This window comes from Helobdella robusta, assembly GCF_000326865.2.
Source record: "Helobdella robusta unplaced genomic scaffold HELROscaffold_26, whole genome shotgun sequence".
Lineage (NCBI taxonomy): Eukaryota > Metazoa > Annelida > Clitellata > Rhynchobdellida > Glossiphoniidae > Helobdella > Helobdella robusta.
In genome coordinates this window covers 2,468,897-2,490,365 of record NW_008704349.1, presented here as the reverse complement: position 1 = coordinate 2,490,365, position 21,469 = coordinate 2,468,897, and the positions used below count along the sequence as shown (strand labels likewise).

General features: G+C 34.3%; 4 protein-coding genes across 4 annotated transcripts; 1 reads left to right on the top strand and 3 right to left on the bottom strand.

Moving 5' to 3' along the window:
- Nucleotides 1–351: 351 nt before the first annotated feature.
- Nucleotides 352–4,230, top strand: HELRODRAFT_191971 (hypothetical protein; the record flags this gene model as incomplete). Its single annotated transcript, XM_009020134.1, has 7 exons — nt 352–403; nt 499–850; nt 1,179–1,312; nt 1,495–1,630; nt 1,804–1,952; nt 2,248–2,280; nt 2,474–4,230. 7 exons carry the CDS (start codon nt 352–354, stop codon nt 4,186–4,188), a joined length of 2,571 nt encoding a protein of 856 aa, XP_009018382.1. The 3' UTR covers nt 4,189–4,230.
- Nucleotides 4,231–5,176: 946 nt separating this feature from the next.
- Nucleotides 5,177–6,451, bottom strand: HELRODRAFT_173526 (hypothetical protein; the record flags this gene model as incomplete). The annotated part of the gene is made up of 2 exons (XM_009020133.1): nt 5,177–5,928; nt 6,367–6,451. 2 exons carry the CDS (start codon nt 6,449–6,451, stop codon nt 5,177–5,179), a joined length of 837 nt encoding a protein of 278 aa, XP_009018381.1.
- Nucleotides 6,452–9,857: 3,406 nt separating this feature from the next.
- HELRODRAFT_173525 (hypothetical protein) lies at nt 9,858–11,373 on the bottom strand (the record flags this gene model as incomplete). Its single annotated transcript, XM_009020132.1, has 4 exons — nt 9,858–10,024; nt 10,343–10,474; nt 10,798–11,205; nt 11,301–11,373. 4 exons carry the CDS (start codon nt 11,371–11,373, stop codon nt 9,858–9,860), a joined length of 780 nt encoding a protein of 259 aa, XP_009018380.1.
- A 4,675-nt stretch (nt 11,374–16,048) lies between these two features.
- HELRODRAFT_173524 (hypothetical protein) lies at nt 16,049–17,207 on the bottom strand (the record flags this gene model as incomplete). The annotated part of the gene is made up of 2 exons (XM_009020131.1): nt 16,049–16,965; nt 17,111–17,207. 2 exons carry the CDS (start codon nt 17,205–17,207, stop codon nt 16,049–16,051), a joined length of 1,014 nt encoding a protein of 337 aa, XP_009018379.1.
- Between the last annotated feature and the right edge of the window lie 4,262 nt (nt 17,208–21,469).

Sequence of the window (21,469 nt, the reverse complement as noted above, 5' to 3'; positions counted from 1 at the left end):
TGTGTTTTTTGAACATGTTGTATGTTAAATCTATCTTGATTTGTTGATAAATTGGATAACTCTCTCTCTCTCTCTCTCTCTCTCTCTCCATGGCATATGGGTATAATGATATAACTGTTTAATAGAAAAAAATGCATAATAAATTGATTAAGATCTTATTTGTTTAAACTATAAAAAAATTAAACTTTTTATTTTGTAATTTATCAATATTTATTATTTTCCTACATAATTAAATGTTCTGGTTTCTATATAAACTCTTTTGTCTTTTCATTTTCAGAATACTGAAGTAAAGAAACAGACTGCTAATAAATAAGAAAAATAACTTAATTTTTTGATATGAAATCTGAAAAAATGGTTTACAAATTGTTGTGGGGCCTCTTCATCTTCTGTCACATCCTGACAGGTAAGGGGTTTTTTTTTTGTTGTTTTTAACTGAATTTTTTGTCAGAATTTCACTCTTTATTAATTGTAAAAGTTAATTAACCATTTTAATTGTAGATGTGATCTCTAACCAAGACCTCAACAACAACAACAACAATAACAACAACGTTACTAATCCAAGCAACAACAACAAAACAGCCACCGTTTATAACAACGTCATTTTAAATAATGACAAAATCGTCACCATCAACAACAACAACAACACAAATGACGCCACAGAACCTGGCATCAACAACAGCAACGACACCAAATTTTACTTCAACAACAAAGTCATCAGTGGTAACATCATCTTCAACGACACGGTTCATTGTTTCAGGCTAGCCAAAAGCCACAACATCAGCTTCACCGATTTTGCAGTCGATTTACCTGTATGGAACACCACTGAAAATTCACTGAAAGAAAAATGCGTGTATGTATTCTTTGTTTCTATTTTTGTTCTTGTATATTCTTTGTTTTAAATCTTTTTTTGTAAGATTTTTTAAAATCTGAAATATAATAGCCAGTGCTTACTGAAAAACAATTTTATGATAATTATCTTAATTTGACTGAAATATTATGTTTAAGATGTCTTTTTTTAACAACATTCTACATTATATTACATAAATTTCATACATACATTACATTACATAAATGAAACACCACATTACATTATATTACATACCTTACATTTTATTACATTACATACATTTCTGATTACATACATATACAGTCATTAAAACTTAAGTTCAATTTTACAGCGTTTACAAAAATTTCACTGACTGCCTAAACCCTTACTGGTCGAATATAGTCACCATGACCGATGATGATGACCTTGTCCTTGGGGCTTTGAAGACCATGAAAATATTTTGCAGTGTCAGCGATAACTTGAGAGGTTGGAGCACTTGAACACATATATAAGACACGCACAAAATTCATTACAGCTCATTACAGTTCGTTACAATTCATTAAAATATGTTACACATCATACAATTCATTACAATCCATCAAATTTATGATAATTTATTATAATTTATTCATGTTTCTTTGCTCCTCCCCTCTGCCTGCCTGCATTAGAGTACGAAGCCTACCAGTCATGTTTCCTTGATCCCTTCGTAGTCAGTCAGGCTGAGGTTTGTAACAAGTGGAAAGTTTCATCTCTCAATTTGGTCAATAATCGTTCAGTTTACAACGTTAATGACTTCAAATGCAAGTTAGTTTGTTGTGGTGATGATGATAATAATGATGATGATGATGGAATGATGATTTTTATACACGTATACTTGTACATGCCTTATACACACACACACGCAAGCACACATACATACATACATACCTACACATACGCACACACGCACTCACACACTTTCATTATCCCATTCACAGAGTTGAAGATCTGTATGGAAACTGCATGTCCAATGCCCTGAACTCTTCGAGAAAGTGTGCACAGAACTCTACGGAATGGCAGAAAGCCTGGTGGATGAGTATCAGCTGGTACTACCACAACTCAACCGGCTGTTTCGATCATTCGCATGGTTAGATTCAGTTCCCACATTTCCACAAGACCAACCAAATAAGACTTGGTGGTTCCATTTATATTTTGAGTTTGTGAAATGGATTGTGGTTTTGTAGAGAAGACTGAGCAGTAATAGGAGTGAGAAGATATGGATCTGTGCAGATAGGAGAGGGATGAAATAAGTTTCAATTTGCTCAAGTAGTGAGATGAAAGTTTTGAGCTTGGTGAATGTAGACTTTAGTTTGTAATCAAACTTGAAAAAAATTTGAAATTATGACTTTATTATCTACTGGATTTTTCAAAATTTTTAACAGATAGCAAAGATGAACCAGACGGTCAACCAGACGGTTAATAGTCTTTGTTGTTCTTAATTTTCAATTACAATTGCCAACAGTAATTGTTCATGCGTGGTTCAATTAGCGGAAATGTTTTGTTTTTAAGTATTTCTTCTCATATATTCAAAACCGTTAAATGACAAAAGTTAAAAAATGTTCAAGAATTATGAATTGATAAACGATGAAATTGTTGAACCGCTGACAGAGTGGTCAATAGTTCTGGGTGTGGTTCTCGCAGTCACAGCCTGCCTCCTCGTCATCGGCATCATCATGTTCGCCGTCTTCCTCTACAGCAGACGCAAGCCGAGAACCGAAGATCCGGACGATCCAACTAGCAGTACCGGACGAGGTTTGAGAGGTTTCGGAGTTCGTAGGGATGTTCCTCCTCCGTATGCTCTTGTTGTCGAATCGACCGTCGAAGCGGAGTCCAATACCGACGGTCCTGCCACGACTACCACGGCTATACGACTAGTCGATCAAGAGGATACCGGTTCAGCTGTTCGATTCTATGACGGTAATACGGTTAGTTTACCGGGAAACGGTTTAATTCTTCCGCCGCCATACCCGCGAGAGCTGGCAGCACCTGGCAGCGGTAGAAAATCAAGCGGCAAGGACTGGCGGAATGGCTCTTCCAGAAGATCGTCAAGCAAAACGGTTGCAACGACGACTACTGCCTCGGTTGGCGGAGTTTCGAACGTTTTGGATGATGAAATTTCGTTGCGTGTAATTTCTTCGGGGTACTCGTCATCCTCCTCGCCTCAAGTGTCGTCGTCGTCGTCGCTGGCAGATGGTGGAGTCACGGCAGCTGCTTCAAGTAACGCAACTACCACAACTGTCGACCCTGACAATAACATTGCTACGATTACTGCTGTCCATGCAACTACAGTGAGTGGATGTCGTAATGGTGGCGATATTGTTGGCGGTGCAGCTCCGGTCGATCGTGGTTCAAAAATTGTATATGGTGGTGGTGTCGGTGAAACTAATCTTAGATGTAAAAATCTCTCAAGTCCCGGCGATGGTCAGCCATTGAACATTGGCGGCACACGTGGTGAGGACGGTAACGACACTAGCAGCTCAATCAACCGCAAAAACATCAACAACAACAACAACACTAACAAAATTAACAACAACAACAAAATTAACAACAACGACGACGACGAAGATGACGAGATAAACGAATCAATCTCAAACTCATTAACATCGAATCTTCTACCACCTAGCGACAAATTACATTCAAACACTCCTGTTTCTACTGCTGGTACTACAATTAGCAATGACAATGACTATACTAGTTCAGTTAGTATCGACAATGATAATACTAACTCTACAACTTACTCTTACGATGTTAACAATCCGTCAATTCACACCTCTAATAATACTGCAAATAATACTTCAACGCAAGAACCCAGTACTACTGCTACTACGGCCACTACCGTAGACACTAATACTACTACGACTACTACTGCTGCTGCAACGGCTGCTACTACACCTGCGACTTTGCTCAGTAATTCAAATAACTTCGAAAGTGTCAGTACTGTAGCTTGTAATAGTAGTAGTAATAATAATAATAATAATTATAATGATAATAAAAATAGCAATACTACTACTACTACTACTACTGCTACTACTACTACTACTACTACTACTAATAATAATAATAATAATAATAATAATAATAATAATAATAATAATAATAACAATAATAATAATAATGATAATTTTAGACACATCCAAGTTAATACCCCTGGAGATAGTAACGTTGCGAATGAAAATTCAAACAGACCACCCATACCAATTGATGCCTTTGTCATAGTTAAAGATAATAGTAATAATAATAATAATAATAATAATAATGATAAAAATTTACGTAAAGGGAAATTTGTAATGAAAACTTCTAACAAAAATTTAGATATGGTGTGAGTTATACACACACACACACACACAACACACAACACACACACACACACACACACACACACACACATACATATATATATATATACATTTACAATTTGTTTGCACGAATTTTTTACATGTATATATATATATATATATATATATATATATATATATATATATATATATATATACTTTTTTTGAAGGTTTTCATTAACATTTTTTATTTCTCAAATGTGATAATGATGATTTCAACAAAATAATAATAATTAATAATATATAATAATAATAGATAATTATAGCCATAATTTATTGTAATCGCTTTTAGTAAAGATTTTAACTTAAACGTATAATTTTCGTATTTAAAACTCCTTACAGTAGCGATGATATGACGACGACGTTGGTGATAATGGTTGAAAGATATTTGGCACGATGATGATGAGGAAGATGGAATGATGAGGATGGAATGATGAGGATGGAATGATGATGGCGATGAGGATTGGAGGATGATGAGTGGGAGGAGCTATATCAATAGCGACATTTTTTAGTTTTTACCTGGCTGCGAATAAAAAAAGTTTTTTATTAGGAGTTTGTGTTAGGTACGTGTGTATGAAATCGGCTGTGCAGAAACTTACGACGTACACATTGTTTAAATTGTTAATAGTATTACTTTTACTGCTGCTGCTACTTTACTACTACTGCTACTACTACTTTTAACGGTACTAAAGTTGCTGCTACTACTTCCATTACATATGGCTGCTAGTTTTGTATTATTTAAACATATCGACTTCATCTTTATACCGTTATGAAAAAAAACTCCAAACAAATTTTTTAATCAAAAAATGTTTTATTAAAATCACTTCAAACATTTAAAACATTTCAAAACGTTCGGCAATTTTGCATGTTCAATTAGGAATAAATTAGAATGTCTCAAGTATTTTTAAACTGCAGTTGGCATAATATTCATTGCGTGCTGCTGTCACCGAGTGATGGAATAGTTTGATACAACATTTTATTTCTTTTCACCACTGCCATCGTAACCAGAGGAACTGTAACCACTTTCATCTCCGCCATCGCTGCCAGAAAAACCGGAATAATCTGGATAGCCAGAATAACCAGAGGAGTAGCCGGAATGATTTGGGTTGTATCCAGAATAATCAGAGTTACCGGAATAACCAGAGTAACCGGAGTAATCTGGATAGTAGCCGGAATAACCAGAATTGTCGGAATAACCAGAGTAACCGGAATAATCTGGGTAACCGGAGTAACCTGAGTAATCTGGGTAGTAGCCAGAATAACCGGAATAATCTGGGTAACCGGAATAACCGGAGTAACCTGAGTAATCTGGATAGTAGCCAGAATAACCGGAATAATCTGGGTAGTAGCCAGAGTAACCGGAATAATCTGGGTAGTAGCCAGAATAACCGGAATAATCTGGATAGTAGCCGGAATAACCAAAATTGCCGGAATAACCAGAGTAACCGGAATAATCTGGGTAACCGGAATAACCTGAGTAATCTGGGTAGTAGCCAGAATAACCGGAATAATCTGGGTAACCGGAATAACCTGAGTACCCGGAGTAATCTGGATAGTAGCCGGAATAACCGGAGTAACCGGAATAATCGGAGTAACCGGAGTAGCCGGAATAATATGGGTAGTAGCCAGAGAAATCTGGTTCATCGTCTCTTTTATGCTCAACAACTTTAATTTGAACCTTTGGGGTTTTTCCTATGGCAATAACCAGCTCTGCGTCTTCGAATTCCCCTGAATTGTTTTTGTTTGTTAGTTTAGGTGATTAAATGTTTAAAGTTAATTCATTGCTTTAAAAAGTTCAGTAATTATTTTCGGTTATGATCTATCTCAGCGTCAAATTAAATGCTGTTGATTTGTCGATTTGAAAAATTATCAAATATCGTGTATTTTTAACTTTTTCAATATTAGGATGCATATTAAACTGAAAAATGTATATCAAATGGAAAATTTAAAATTTTACCAAATGAGTCGTATCCTCCATCGTCTGCCGAATCAAAGTAATTTCCTGTTTGGGGTGTTACGAAATCACATTGCTGATGCAAGTTACACCATCAATGCAAAATTACTTCACCATTACAGAAATACTACATTATATAAAAATATCGTCTGTACACTGTTACAAAATTAATTATTCAACTACATAGACCAACTTAATTAACTTCGTCTTACTTTTTGCTTTAGCTTCAAAAAGGCTTGCAGGCATTGCGGGCCCCACCATCGCCACTACCATCGCCACAGTCGCCATCATCGCCATGACCATAGTCTTTTTCATCTTCTTTCTGTTAAAATATTAAATTTTTAGCTGTACCCACGTCTAGCAGGCCACAGTTTGTATGTAATTTAACGCTGCTCTCGGGCGTTTTTATAGAAAATTCAGTTACGTCTGTTATGTATATACATTAATATAAATTGACACAATTATACGTATTTTCAGTATTAAATTGTGAACAAGTTATACTTGGTATCTTAATAACTAAAGAAAGAGTAAGTTGTAAGCTACATGGATTTCTTGAGTCGATAAACGGTTGGGAAAATCAAATTGATTGACGAATTGACGAACGAATTATGAAATGTACAAAATCTTTTTTTCAGATGAATGAAAAGTTGTTGTTAAAATTTATTTTTCATAATTTTCATCACCATTTTCTTCATCAACTTCATTGCCATGGTAAGGTTTCACGGTGACCTCCGATGCAGGTGCCCATGAGAGATTGACCTTTAAACCTTTAACCTCATGCGAAAAGATCAAGTAAAAGAGAGTAGTAACCAATGTAGAAATTTAACAAGTTAGAGAAAATAAATATCACTTACATATATTAAATTTTCAAGAAAGTTGCATGACCGCGTTGCTGCAGTGACATGGTTCAAATGGAAAGAGATTCTCAACTAATCGCATGCCATTTTCCATTTTTATCACAAGTTTCATCATTACAATTTCACCACCATCGCCACCATCATCATCATTCTAGCCGGTCGTCATCGTCACCATCATCATTATCACCATCATTATAACGATCATCACCAGCATCTTCTTTTTTACAAACCGTTAAAAACTTAAAATATTTTGAGACGATAAAAATGCATTCATCCTATGTAAGATTTAATATTGATATTTTCAATAAAAAAGATGAAGAGGACGACGACGATGAAAATAATGATAAAAATGATAACGATAATAATAATAATAACAATAATAATAATAATAATTGTAGTTATAAGTATAATTAGAAAAAATATTTTTCGGTTAGATTGCCAAATTGTCTTGTATTAGCGTTTACGTTATTTTAGCTTTAAGGTTGACTCGTGTCTGAAAAGACGACGTTTAACATCGAACCACACAAACACACACAAAAATAAGCACACACACATCATACACACACACAAACACATACACACGTACACACACATTCAAACTTTTAACAGAAACACATATTTCTGACAGATATGTATGAAAGATTTTTTTAAACGACTAAACTTGCATTTGAAGCAGGCCAGTGTACTAGGCTAGCGTCCGTGAAAAATCGTCATTCATTATTATATATCGCAATTACTCCATCATGATAACACATGTTATCAGTCTTATCATTTGCATCGTCGTCGTCGTCGTCATCATCTTTATCAACATCTCTATATGGATAGAAAAATTTCTTATCTGCTTTGTGTATATAATTCAATCTAATTGATCGTTTCATTATGCTATCGGAAATTTCAATCTATTGAATTAGTTATTATTATTAATGTTATTATTTATTATTAATATAATTGTTTTGTTATTATTATTGTTGTTTTATTTTAAATTTTGTTATCATCACCAACAGTTAAATTAGAATTATTATAACTATAATAATGTTTCTTAATCCTTTATCTAGCAGCGGTATAGGCAAGATAAGACTTGAGACCCCCCCACGATAGAAATTAAGCTAGGGTGTGGATATCCCTTTTGTGGAGAGACAGACCTCGAGGCAGTCCTACCTGAAATTTGTCCCTATTCTTATTAATATACCTGTTTATTTAAAATTCAATGTTTTTTAGCTTTGTATATTTGGTGAACAACAACAAGCTGTTGAACGGACAAACATACATGATACAAACGGACCTGATACGATTATATTTTAGCAAAGGTCTTTGATTATTCTTGGAGGGATCCCAAATTATTAGTATTAGGGCTGTAATTTTCGTTATTTCTATCATCATAAAAATTTATTAATAACTATTGGTATTATAATATTCGTATTTAAAATTGTGGAAAGTCCTGTTTATTAACTCATTTTACGTATTCATTCTCTCACTCTCTCTCCATCTCTCTCTCTTTCTCTCTGGTTATTTTCCCATAAATTCTGTCTCTTCGACACTCTGACTTGGATTTTGAAGACTTTGAAGTTTGAGATTTTGAGGCTAGATGGAGCAAGGACCCTAGATATTTACGAAATCAAAAAGTTTTTTTTTAATGAAAATAGGGTACCTTTTTTTAAAAAATGGGTACCATTTCATTGCTTATCCCACATTTTTGTTGGAAACGTTTTAGATCATAAAAATGTTTTGAAAATGGGAGTAACAACAGCTGAAACATCGAAATTTAAATATTTTTATTTTTTATTTTGGTTTTTCTGAAAATATTTTTGTCTTAAAAACAGTTTATTTTAGTTATCACTGTAGAATGTACTTTTTAAAATTCAATTTACTCAAACATTTCAGTCATAACCTCAAAATTTGTAAACTTATTCACTGTACCAATCAATAGACACCGATTTAAAACTCCTTGAGCAGCTGACAATTTTTCAACCACGCCTTGAAATTGAATTCGTCTACCTTCACAAACATTTACTACCACCCCAATAAATAACTCGCAAAGTAATCAACCGCCAGAATGAAAACTACTGTGGAAAGCTTAAATAAGGTTTAGATCCCACATAAAATCAAAAACACGCAAAATGGAAGACAGATTTTAAAGGTGTAAGTTTCTCTCTAAATATCTTTTCATCTTCATCAAGGCCTTCAAACTTTGTAACACGACTCGTCAGTTCTGTTGGTAAGTTAGCTCAGTCGGAAAAAGTGCCATGTTTCTCGTTATTATGATGCAATGCCCTGGTTCGAATACTGTCTGTCCGAAACTAAAATACTATCATACGTTTTGCGTACAGACTTTGAAGGACAAATGTTAAATTTTAAGCAGTTGTACGTTTGACAGAGCTGCATTATGAAGGACTAAAATAATTTTTTGTTACAAGACTACGGCTTAAATGCACTGAGAACAATAAATAGAGGATTTACAAACCTTTGTTGAATGCATGTTCTAAATAGAAAAACTCTGTAGGTAGCAATGGTAAAAATTTATAAATAGTAAGACTGGTCAAAATGTTGTGTAGGAGCGTGTTTTGGTTTTATGACAGTCTGTCTGGCAAAACCTTCTTTCAAGTTAAAATTTTTATTCTTTATTTATTTATTTAGAAGACTTTGTAAGAATTAATTGCAGAATGATTTTATTGAAACAAATGTTCAGATAATTGTTAAATTTTCAAAATAATATTTTAGATTTGAATTTAATTTTAAAATAAAGTTTCAGGTTTTTTTTTCTCAAACCGAAGCCTATAAAATTTGTCATTAAAATATAAAATTCTACATTATAGTCATTAATTCTCCGATCTAGAACTTTCTGGACATCATTTCTTATCTCCACTAGCCCTGGAGTCATCCTGCATCAATTGATTGTACATATCCTTAACCTCCTGAGAAGTTAAAGTCTCAGTGGAAATGTTCAAATCCTTGATTACTTTGTTCAAGAATCCTGCTATAAGGTCAAAGTCAATTTCAGAGCCGCCTGTTTTGTCTGTTAATTTAATGAGTTGGATGAATTATTTAAGAAATTATTCAAGGTGTTTGGCTGATTAGAATGTTATTAATATTCAAAATGGTTGGCGAGTTTTGTGAGATGAGCATATCAAATAGAATTTTTAAAACGTTGCACATGATTAAACTAGTGCTTGTACAAGTTGTAAAGACTTAGACGATGCTTTACATTTGCAAATTCAAAAATATTTTCAAACATATAAATGAAATCGATATAAGAGAGGTTTGATGGCTTAACCTAAGAACACAATCAATGCAATGGAAGGTATGAATTTAAAAAATATTTAAAACAAAATACCACTGTAGTTTATCGCATTCTTATATTTTTCAAACATGTTGTTGAGGTCAATGTCCTCAGTAGTATAGTTCAAACTCTGAGAATATTCTTCGGCAAAAAATTCAATTACCTCAAAATTCTGATCATAGCTACCTGTTTAGTTTGTTAAATTTGATAATTAGATAGATTATTTATTAAATTCGGCATCGAATTCGACATAATTCTTTATATTTGAAATCTTTTAATATCTCTCTTAGTTTTTCGAGTTCGCTTTTTTCAAGTCGTAAAAATTAATTTTTGAAAAAATCAGTGAGCCAGATATTTTGATTGAAACATGAAAATTACATAACATTCAGACTAGTAAAAATATTGAATAAATTTAATATATATTAAAATACTTTTTATCGTAAGAAATCAAATTAAAACGCAACTGACAAGAATAAGAAATAACTGATTGAATTATTCAAAAACATCACCACTGTCGTCCGCTGACTCGGAACTGCCAGAGGATTCCTCCGATCTTTTGTTATTGTTCCATAAGCCGCTTCCAACCTCACTTCCAGATCCAGAAGCTGGAGACGCGGGTACTCCAGAACCGCTAGGTGACCCCATGTTACCAATGCCACCAGCTCCAGGACCGCTATTTGACCCCATGTTACCACTGCAAACGGCTCCAGGACCGCTATTTGACCCCATGTTACCACCAGCTCCAGGACCACTATTTGACCCCATGTTACCCCCAGCTCCAGGACCGCTATTTGACCCCATGTTACCACCAGCTCCAGGACCGCTATTTGACCCCATGTTACCACCACCTCCAGGACCGCTTTTTGACCCCATGTTACCACCAGCTCCAGGACCGCCACTACCTCCAAAGCCATTTCCTGTTTTTGTACGGGATCCAAATTATACAGGAATTAGTACATAAATTACCAAGACTTAGCAAATAAAAGCAGAAAAATATTTTTCAATTTCTCACCAGAAAACTGTGCGGGCACCATCGCCATCTTCAGCCCAACCACCATTGCCACAAACATCAACTTCATCATCATCTTCTCAGATATCTCACAAAGATATTCACTGTTGTTGTTGTTGTAGTAGTAGTAGGAATGTCTTGCTAGACAATTTCGGATGTAATTAATCGCTATTCGCTGGCGCTTATATAGAAAATAATCTCATCACAACTCCCTATACTCACACGTACATACTACATACATATTTTTCAGTGCAAATGTACAAAGTAATAGCTAAATATAAATTACTGAGTGAATAGTATTTCAGTAAGGAATAATAAATCTGCATTGATTCGTTAATGATTGAAAAAATCAAACATTTTGATAAATTGATTAGCGAAAACCTAATATGTGCATTAAATGTTTGATCGTCAATGAAAAAGGAAAAATTTTTTTAAATTGTTTTCAAAAATATGAAATAATTGCTACAATAATTATTATTTTAATGCTTTCTCACCACCGTCATTACCAACCTTATGGCCATAATCAGTGTCGGCTCAAGGTTTTTGGCAGCCCCAGGCAAGATCCCAGTTTGCCACCCTTAACTTAAAAGCCCCAATATATTAAATAAATGCCTTAAAGTTAAACTTTGAGTGGCGTACAAACTCGCATATTTGCAAGACATTAAATCCAAACAGTACAAACACAAAAAACGAGCAAATTACATACAAAATGGGCATATTTCAACATGAATTAGTAAGAGAAATTTACTTTCCTACTCTTTCCATATGCAAAAGCCTTCAATAGTTCAGTAAAATTTATTTTTTTGGCAATATCACTTTCTATAGAAAGTAAAGATAGACCTGTCAAACGATTTTGTGACATAGTAGATCTTAAGTAATCTTTAATTAACTTCAGTTTTGACAAACTACGCTCTCCAGAATCAACAGACACTGCCTGTGTTAACAGAATTCGAAATGCGATAAAAATATTTGGAGTGGAATAATTGTTTCTTAAAATAAACTCCAGTACTTTTAATGGTGACGTTTTTGGTTCAATTAATCCAGACAATGCAAGCAATTCATCAAATAGTTCCATGCTATCAATATCTGCAGAAGTATCCGTGTTTAATATTTTAGGGAAGATGTAAACATTTTTCTCTAAAACATTCCTATGAATAATCTCTTTTAATACATGCAATATTGTGCGGGAATAGAAAAACATCACCTTCTTCAATTAAACTTATAACACTATCCAAAATGCAATTAAAACATTCAATTTAAATCTACCTCTCGGATTTATAGTGGTATCACCTCGAGTTTCATAAGAAAAACATTTGATCTTTAAAACCTTTAAATCTGTGAAAATAAACAATGTGTTCTGGTTGACATTTTTTTGTATTGCGTTAGCGATAACTATTTTCATTGTAAGAATTGTAAGTCCACATTTAGTACGGACCAGTCGGAAGTAGAAGAAGAGGACGTCTGATCATGTTCGAACTTCACGAAGTTACAAATTAGATCATGCCTCTGCCATATTGATCGAAAAAATAATTAAATTACGTTTATTTCTTGGTGGTGACAGAGGGGGCTAGGAAAGTGCCGTCCGAGGTAGCTCCCTCTCTTGTCTGTGCCTAGAGTCGGCACTGGCCATAGTCACTGGACCTTAGTCAGCTATCGAAATTTTTACGCCAGTTTTAATCTATCACCAAGTTATCATTAACTTATTCACCATCATAATTATCACCATTAACTTCATCATCGTCGTCGTCGTCATCATTGCTATCACCTTCGTTATCGTCATCATCACATTCATTATCAATCTCATTTTATCATCATCGTCTTCCGTATTATCGACAACTTTATCATCATCTTTGTCGTCATCATCTTCATCAGTTAGGGAGTAGACAAATGCTGCTATAGATCCTGAGATTATCAAAAAATTTAACCAAAATTATAATAGCAATGATATGAACAACAACAACACCGCCACCAAGAACAACAACAACAACATTATCAGCAACAAACACAATGACAACAGCACAAACATTGATACAAATAATTTCACAAGAACAACAAATACAATAAAATTAATAATAGCTCAGTCGGTAAAAGCGCCATGTCTCGCTCTGTTATTACGCGATGTTCCATGGTTCGAATACCATCATATATCATATGTTTAATGGGAATTGTCTGCACGTGCAAACAAGTTGTGTAAGTATGTGTGTGTGTATGTATGTGTGTGTATGTATGTGTATGTGAGTGTTTTTGTGTGTGTTTACCTGTATAAGTGTGCACCTGTGTTCGAGTGTGCGTGTATGAGTGCATTTATCTGCGTGTGTATGTGTTTGAGTGTATGTGTGTGCGTGTGCGTGAGTGTGTAGGTGTGTGTGTATTCGTCTTATGGTGTTGATGTGTGGTGAGTATGTATCTGGTGTATAGAGCGCAGCCTTTGTGATTTTAATAATAAAAATGATATGTACACTGCTATTTGTTTGTCAAAGCTAATATAACTAGAAATAACGACATGGAAATGTTAAATCGGCGTGGGGGGTGGAATTATGCAAACTATTAATATCGTCCGCTCAATCAGTGATGTTTTTTTTTTATATATGGCACGAGTGGTAAATAAATTGATTGAAAATGTTACCCATTGCAATCCTATAACTCTATCCCTTTTTCCGGGTAAATTTTGGTTAATTCAGTCACCAGTTTTGTACCGGCAAGATTAATTTCTCATGGCAAGCATTTCAATCTATATTAATCCGACAGTTGTTTGATGTCATCGTCACCATCCTCATCATCTCAAACGCATAATGCTGATTGATTTCGGGATAAATCCGAATAGGTTTCATTGTCGATAGTATCATCATCATCATCATCATCATTATTATAAAACAATAATAATAATTATTATTCTTAAATTATAGTTATTATTATTCTTATTTTGTTATCATAGTAAAAATTCTTAACCCACACTCTCGCTTTCTTTATTTCCCTTAATATAATTTATATATTTTTTTCTTTTTCTCTCTTCTTTTACTACCTTTCATTTAGTCTCTCTCTCTCTCTCTCTCTCTCTCTCTCTCTCTCTCTATCTTTTTCTATCTTTTTCTCTTTTTTTTCTTACTATCTCGCACTGATCTCGTTTAAATTCTTTTTGCCTGACAGTCAGTCAGATCCCCATCTTCTCCAAGCAAATGTTGGTAGGACTGGAAGTGCAAGTGTGAAAACTCTTGATGGAATTAGAAGGATCAAAGGCCCCTTTATTATTTTCATGATCAAAACCCTCTTCAAAAAGTTTACCACTTTTTCCGAATTTTCAGTGAAAATTAAAAAAAATTATATTTTGAGGAAAGTAAAAGTTAAACTACGGTTCTGTCTAAATTTGAATGCCTTTCAGCCCCATTGTAGAAGGCTCTTTTTTGTCAAGAGCTCCAGAGCAAAGAACCCACCTACCTTTTTTTGAATCCTGGTGTGTTGGGATACAACCCCTGAGGCAAGTATTATTTGCCAGTACGTAGGTGAAGATTAATTTGCAGGTAGAAGGAATTTCTATTAAAATTCCACCTTTCAGCAGCTATGTAAATGCAGTGTGGAGTGTAGAATTTTTTGTCAATTGTTAAAACTTCCATGGTTAATTTTTAGACAGAGTCCAAACTGATACAATGATTGCCAGATGACACCGTGTTTCGTTCTTTCTTCAAAAACATTGATACCCTTTTCAAAATTATCATTTGTTGAGTGATTTGTTACGAGTTAACATAACATAACCACTTGTAAACTTATTTTACATATATTCATTGCAGATAAGCAGCTAAGTATAAAATATTCTCTAAAAAGCAAAATTATATATTTATATGTGTTTGTCTGTGTATGCATGTGTGTTTGTCTGTGTATCTGTGTGTTTCTATGTGCGTGTGTACAATCCTCATTATCATCTTCATCATCATTGTAATTTTGATCAAACTCAGATGATCATGATCTGAGCGAATAAAAAATTCCATAATGTATTAAATCCTAATCGTTCACTCATATCATCATCATTATTAATATAACAATAATGATAATTATTATTTTTTTTATAGCTAGTATCATCATTATTTTTATCATTCTTAATCTTATTATTCTCATTTATCACATCTGTTTCTTGCACGTGCAATTTTTAACTTTTTCATAAGGGAGGGCAGGCTGGGTGGTCTGCCTGGGGAGTTTCCCTGGTGGCCACCGTCTACGAGGGCCACATTTTCAACCATTTTTGAGTACTTTTCTACTAAAATATACTACCATCAAAGACTTTGTTCAGTAGTACTTTGAAATAATCACAGTTACATAATTTGATGAAATGTTTTACAAATTGAAAATTTTTTGTTTACAATAATTCTGTTGAAGTCTCATAGAATTGTTGTATTAATTTGAATTTTTGTGTGATTATCGCAAATATATTGAAAAATGTCACTTAAATTGTGTCAATTATTTATTTTTTCATAATTCTGCAGTTCTTAATACAGTTTTATTCTTAGAAATTTCATTGTTTCAATAATTTGGAAAAAAAACAAGTGAGGTTTTTTTTATTACATAAAATTTTATTAAAATTTTAAATGAATAAATTGTTAACAAATATTTTTAAAAGTTTCTTTTTTTTCAAGTTTGTCCGTTACTAGTTCGTTAAATATTAGGTAGCATTCTAATGTTGAATGTTTAAAAAATTGAAATCAACATCCTCAACATCACTGATGGCAGAAGAAACTTCGGCGCTCAGATTAAACGGAATTTTACTTTTCTCCACTCCCTCCACTTCCACCATCTGCACTTTCACTCCCTCCACTTCCAACATCCCCACTTTCACTCCCTCCACTTCCACCATCACCACTTTCACTCCCTCCACTTCCACCATCACCACTTCTACCATCACCACTTCCACCATCACCACTTCCGTTATCGCCAGAATACGCGCCACTGTCGCCAGAATACTCGCCACTGTCGCCAGAATACTCGCCACTGTCGCCAGAATACTTGCCACTGTCGCCAGAATACTTGCCACTGTCACCAGAATACTTGCCACTGTCGCCAGAATACTTGCCACTGTCGCCAGAATACTCGCCACTGTCGCCAGAATACTCGCCACTGCTGCCACTCTCACCACTGTTGTCACCATAGCCATCACCCAAATTATAGCCACCAGTGTAACCACCACTTCCGTAACCACCACTTCCGTAACCACCACTTCCGTAACCACCACTTCCGTAACCACCACTTCCGTAACCACCACTTCCGTAATCACCATTTCCGTAACCACCACTTCCATAACCACCACTTCCGGTATCACCAACACCCTGACTACCACTGCTTGAAATGTCGGCATCATTATCAGAACCTTCCTCAACAACAATTTTAACTTCGTTGGCTTTGCCAATTGCGATCACCACTTTGGCATCTTTAAACTCTTCCTTACCATCATTCTCATCGAAGGTCTGACTGTGGTCGAAGTCCTCATCAGCGGATTGAAATTCGTCGTGGCCAGAATCCGGATATAGTGGGACGTCGTTGTAGTAGCCCGTGAATCCGCTATCGACAGCCACTGCTTCGCGAGGAAATGTTTGAATTTGTTGAATTTTGATTTTGGGGGAGTTTGAATTAAAAAAATTTAACGAAACATTTAGAAAAATTGCTCGAAGTTTTATTATGCGTGCTGTTGTAATTTAGATTTGTTAATCATGAATTAACTAATCCAAAATAAATAAATAGATGATTAAATGAGTGAATAAATAATATTTAATCAATTCATTAATTAATTAATTAAGAAATTAATTAAAAAAATAAAAAGATTTTCAAACTTTCGCGAGTAATAGAGCCAGACTCAACATTTGCAGAGCACATCGCCATCAGCCCCAGTATGTTCGTCACCATCATCATCTTCGTCATCTCCGTCATTTTTAAGTGCCTGTAAATAACTTTTTATAAAATTTATTCTAAAATTTTAATTATCCCTTCAAACTTTTCTTCTCAGGAGATAAAATTCAACGAGAATAATTCTCTAATAGATTGAGGGTTTAAATAGACAAATTTTACTACACGTGCACATACGCACGTTCCTAATAAGCACCATAAGGTTTTACTTGCGTGAAAATATAGAAATCAATAGGATACATTTTTTGCTTAATAAACATCTAAGAAAAAAAAATTAACAATCAAAAATAAGTAGATATACAGTTAAATACATGGATATACAGTTAGATACATAGATATACAGTTAGGTACATAGATATACAATTAGATACCCAGATATACAGTTAGATACATAGATATACAGTTAGGTACATAGATATACAATTAGATACATACAGTTAGATACACAGATATACAGTTAGATAGAGGAAGGTGAATAAAAAATGAAAAATTGACAAACAGTTAAAAAAGAATTGGACAAAGAAAGATACAGATAAAGAAAGAAAAAGAGAGAGAGAGAAAGAGAGAAAGAAAGAGAGAGAGAGAGAGAAAAGAAGAAGGGGAGCGAGAATAACTGAAAAGAGATTTTAAAAAATGTTCACAACTTTTTCCATTGCTTTTACCGTACATTCAATTCAATCAACAATTCATCTATCCATTCAATCGTTCATAAATTCGTTTGATTGTTCATTTCGTTTGCTCGTTCATTTCGTTTGTTCGTTCGTTCATTCATTAATTCATTCATTAATTCATCTATACATAGATAGAAAAATATATAAGCCATGCATGTGGATGCATACGTAAAGTTAATAGAGTTACGAGTAAAAAGAAAAGAAAATGCGGCAGGGAACGAGAGATGGATGAAAAGAAGATAGGTAAAAAAAATATAAAAAAAATTGTGAGGGAGAGAGAGAGAGAGAGAAAGAAAGAGAAAGATAGAGAAAGAAAAACAAAATGAAAAAAGGAAGGAAACAAAGAACAAATTTATAAAGAAAGGAAGAAAGAGAGAGAGAGAGAGAGAAAGAGAGGGGAGAAAAAAAAGAGAGAAAAAGGGAGAGAGAAAAAAGAAAAAGAAAAGAGGGAGAAAAAAGAGGGAGAGAGGGAGTGAGTAAGTAAAGATGAAAAACAGAAAAATATGGAGACATGTTTAAATGATTGACAACCATTTTTTCTTCTTAGATTGAAAAATAATAATTCTAATCTATCTAATTTGTCAATCAAAAAAATTAAATAAATAAAATTATCGAAATTTCCATCATCACTATAATCATCACCATCATCATCATTATCGTCAACACTATTATCATTGTTCCTATCATCATCATCATCGTCATCATCATCATCATCGTCATCGTCATCAACATCGTCATCATTATCATCATCATCATCATGATCATCCGATTAATTTTAATTAAAGAATTCGATAATTGTTAACATTGAATTTCTCCTCATAATCATCTTCCTCTTCGCCATTAGTAGTTGAGTTTGTAATTTTCAAACATCAAGACCATCTGTCATCATCATCATCATCGTCGTCGTCATCGTCATCATCATCGTCGTCGTCATCGTCATTATCATCCTATTTACGACAGCCAACTAAATAACAATAATATAAATGTGCCCTATGCATAGCGTCAGAGGCACCAGGTTAAACAAAAGGTCAGCACGGCCAGCAAAGGCCTGTCCGAACAGATGCCGTCGCTTCAATCGCTTCTTCAACGTTTCTATCGATGATTGTTGATGGATGATGATGATGAGTGGCAAACTGTTCCGTATTGACGGTGAACAGTATGAAAAACCATCATTGGCGAGAGCTGGTTTATTGACTGGTTGATGCAGTTACAATGATGACGGCAGACAAAGGTGATGATTAACAGATGAGCGAAGGCGAAAGAGTTTGAGAAGATATAGTGGCTGAGATGTGTTTAATGTTTCGTATGTGAAGACATCAATTTTATATTTGATGCTTTGATGAATCGGCAGCCAGTGCAGGTGAGCAAGAGACGATATACTAGAAGACAAACGAGATAATTCTAAAACAAGTTTGGTTACCAGTCTGTTTTGAATGAGCTGAAGAGAAGAAATTAGATAGGCCGGAGTTCCATATAGCAGAGAGTTGCAGTAGTCAAGGCGAGATAATACAAGGCAGCGTGCAAGCGTGCAGGCCAATTCTCACAAAACTTTTACTAGTCAAAGAAGAGAGAAAAATTTGTACACTCTAACAAGAAAATAATAAAAATTCTTACTTTTTCTACAACTGCGTGATGGATGAATGTTCCGCGCAGGCAATAATAAGAAAAATAAAAATAATAATAATAATAATAATTATTATTATTATAACAATGGTAATAATAAAACAAAAAAACAACAATACTACTACTGCCTCTACGGCTGTGATTCATTAATTTATTAGTTTGTTTGTTCTTTCGTTAATTTCTTCGTTTGTTCGTTAATTTCTTCGTTCGTTCGTTCGTTCTTTCGTTCATTCACTCTTTCTTTTTTTGGTCTATATATATATATATATATATATATTATATATTATATATATATATATTGATATATATATATATATATATAGTCACAATCAAACAATCACTCACAAGTTTATTTGCAATTGTATTTAACTAATCAGAAGGACTGTCATTCCTTTGTTTACACATCTTTCTCTAAACCTTCACTCATTCATTCACTCATTCCATTCATTCATTCATTCATTCATTCAATCATCCATCAAACAATTCATTCATTCGTTTGTTCATCCATTCATTCATTCAACAGTACAGAAACGGAGCAGTAGTAGTGGTAGTGGATGTAGCAGGCTGGTAGCACAACATCACTCATTTGCATGCTAAACAAATTGAAGAGGAGACCCGTGCAAAAAGACACCAAGTGACAAATGAGAAGAGACAATAAAGCTTGTTCTACGCGCCACACACACACACGCGCGCGCACGCACACACACGCACAAACACACATGCTCACACATTCACACTTACACACACGCTCACACGTTTACTGGGAAAATGGTACAGATTTACACATTCGCACTTACACACGCACACATACACGCGCACACACACACACACAAACATACGTACACAAACTTGGATACAGGTACACACACGTACAAATTTGTATTTAAACGGACAAATACACATATACATGCGTTATATATCACAGTATATTTAGCCTAAGCAAATACCCATATCAAGTTTTGAATCTCTACATATATACACACACGCACACGCACGCACACACGCACACGCACGCACACACGCACACACACACACACACACACCTACATACGTAGATGCACAAACAAATTTAATTCTCGCATGACGTGGAGATGACAGAAATATAAATTTTCAACATTCCCATCACCATCCCACTCATCATTACAAACCTGTTTTTCACAATTTGCAGTACAACTACTACTGCTGCTGCTTCTGCTGCTGCTACTGATGCACTTATCGCTGCTACTACTACTACTACTACTTCTACTACTGCTACTACTACTAATGCTGCTTTTGTTGCTTATGCTAACAGCTACTATTAATTCTATTACTTCCACAACTACATACATATATACATTAATAAAAATGTAACTAAGTTCACATGTATACACGTACAGACTCACAGAAACACACACACACACACACACTGCCACACCAAACCACGCACACAAATACACACATACCTATAGGTACGTATAATTTTATTTAGTTAATCATTCATAAGCATGTTGCGACAATTCATAAAGCTAGCTAATGACAACAATAACTGTTTAATCGTTCCAAACAATTAAATGTTTTTTATTAGTTTATTTTATTTATAAATACTTCCACTACTACTACTACTACTACTACTACTACTACTACTACTACTACTACTACTACTACTACTGTTACTACTACTATTATTACTACTACTACTGCTGCTACTACTACTACTACTGTTACTACTATTATTATTACTACTACTACTACTACTGTTACTACTACTACTATTATTACTACTACTACTGCTGCTACTACTACTACTACTGTTATTTCTATTATTATTACTACTACTACTACTGTTACTACTACTATTATTACTACTACTACTACTGCTGCTACTACTACTACTACTGTTACTACTATTATTATTACTACTACTACTACTGTTACTACTACTATTATTACTACTACTACTACTGCTGCTACTACTACTACTACTGTTACTACTATTATTATTACTACTACTAT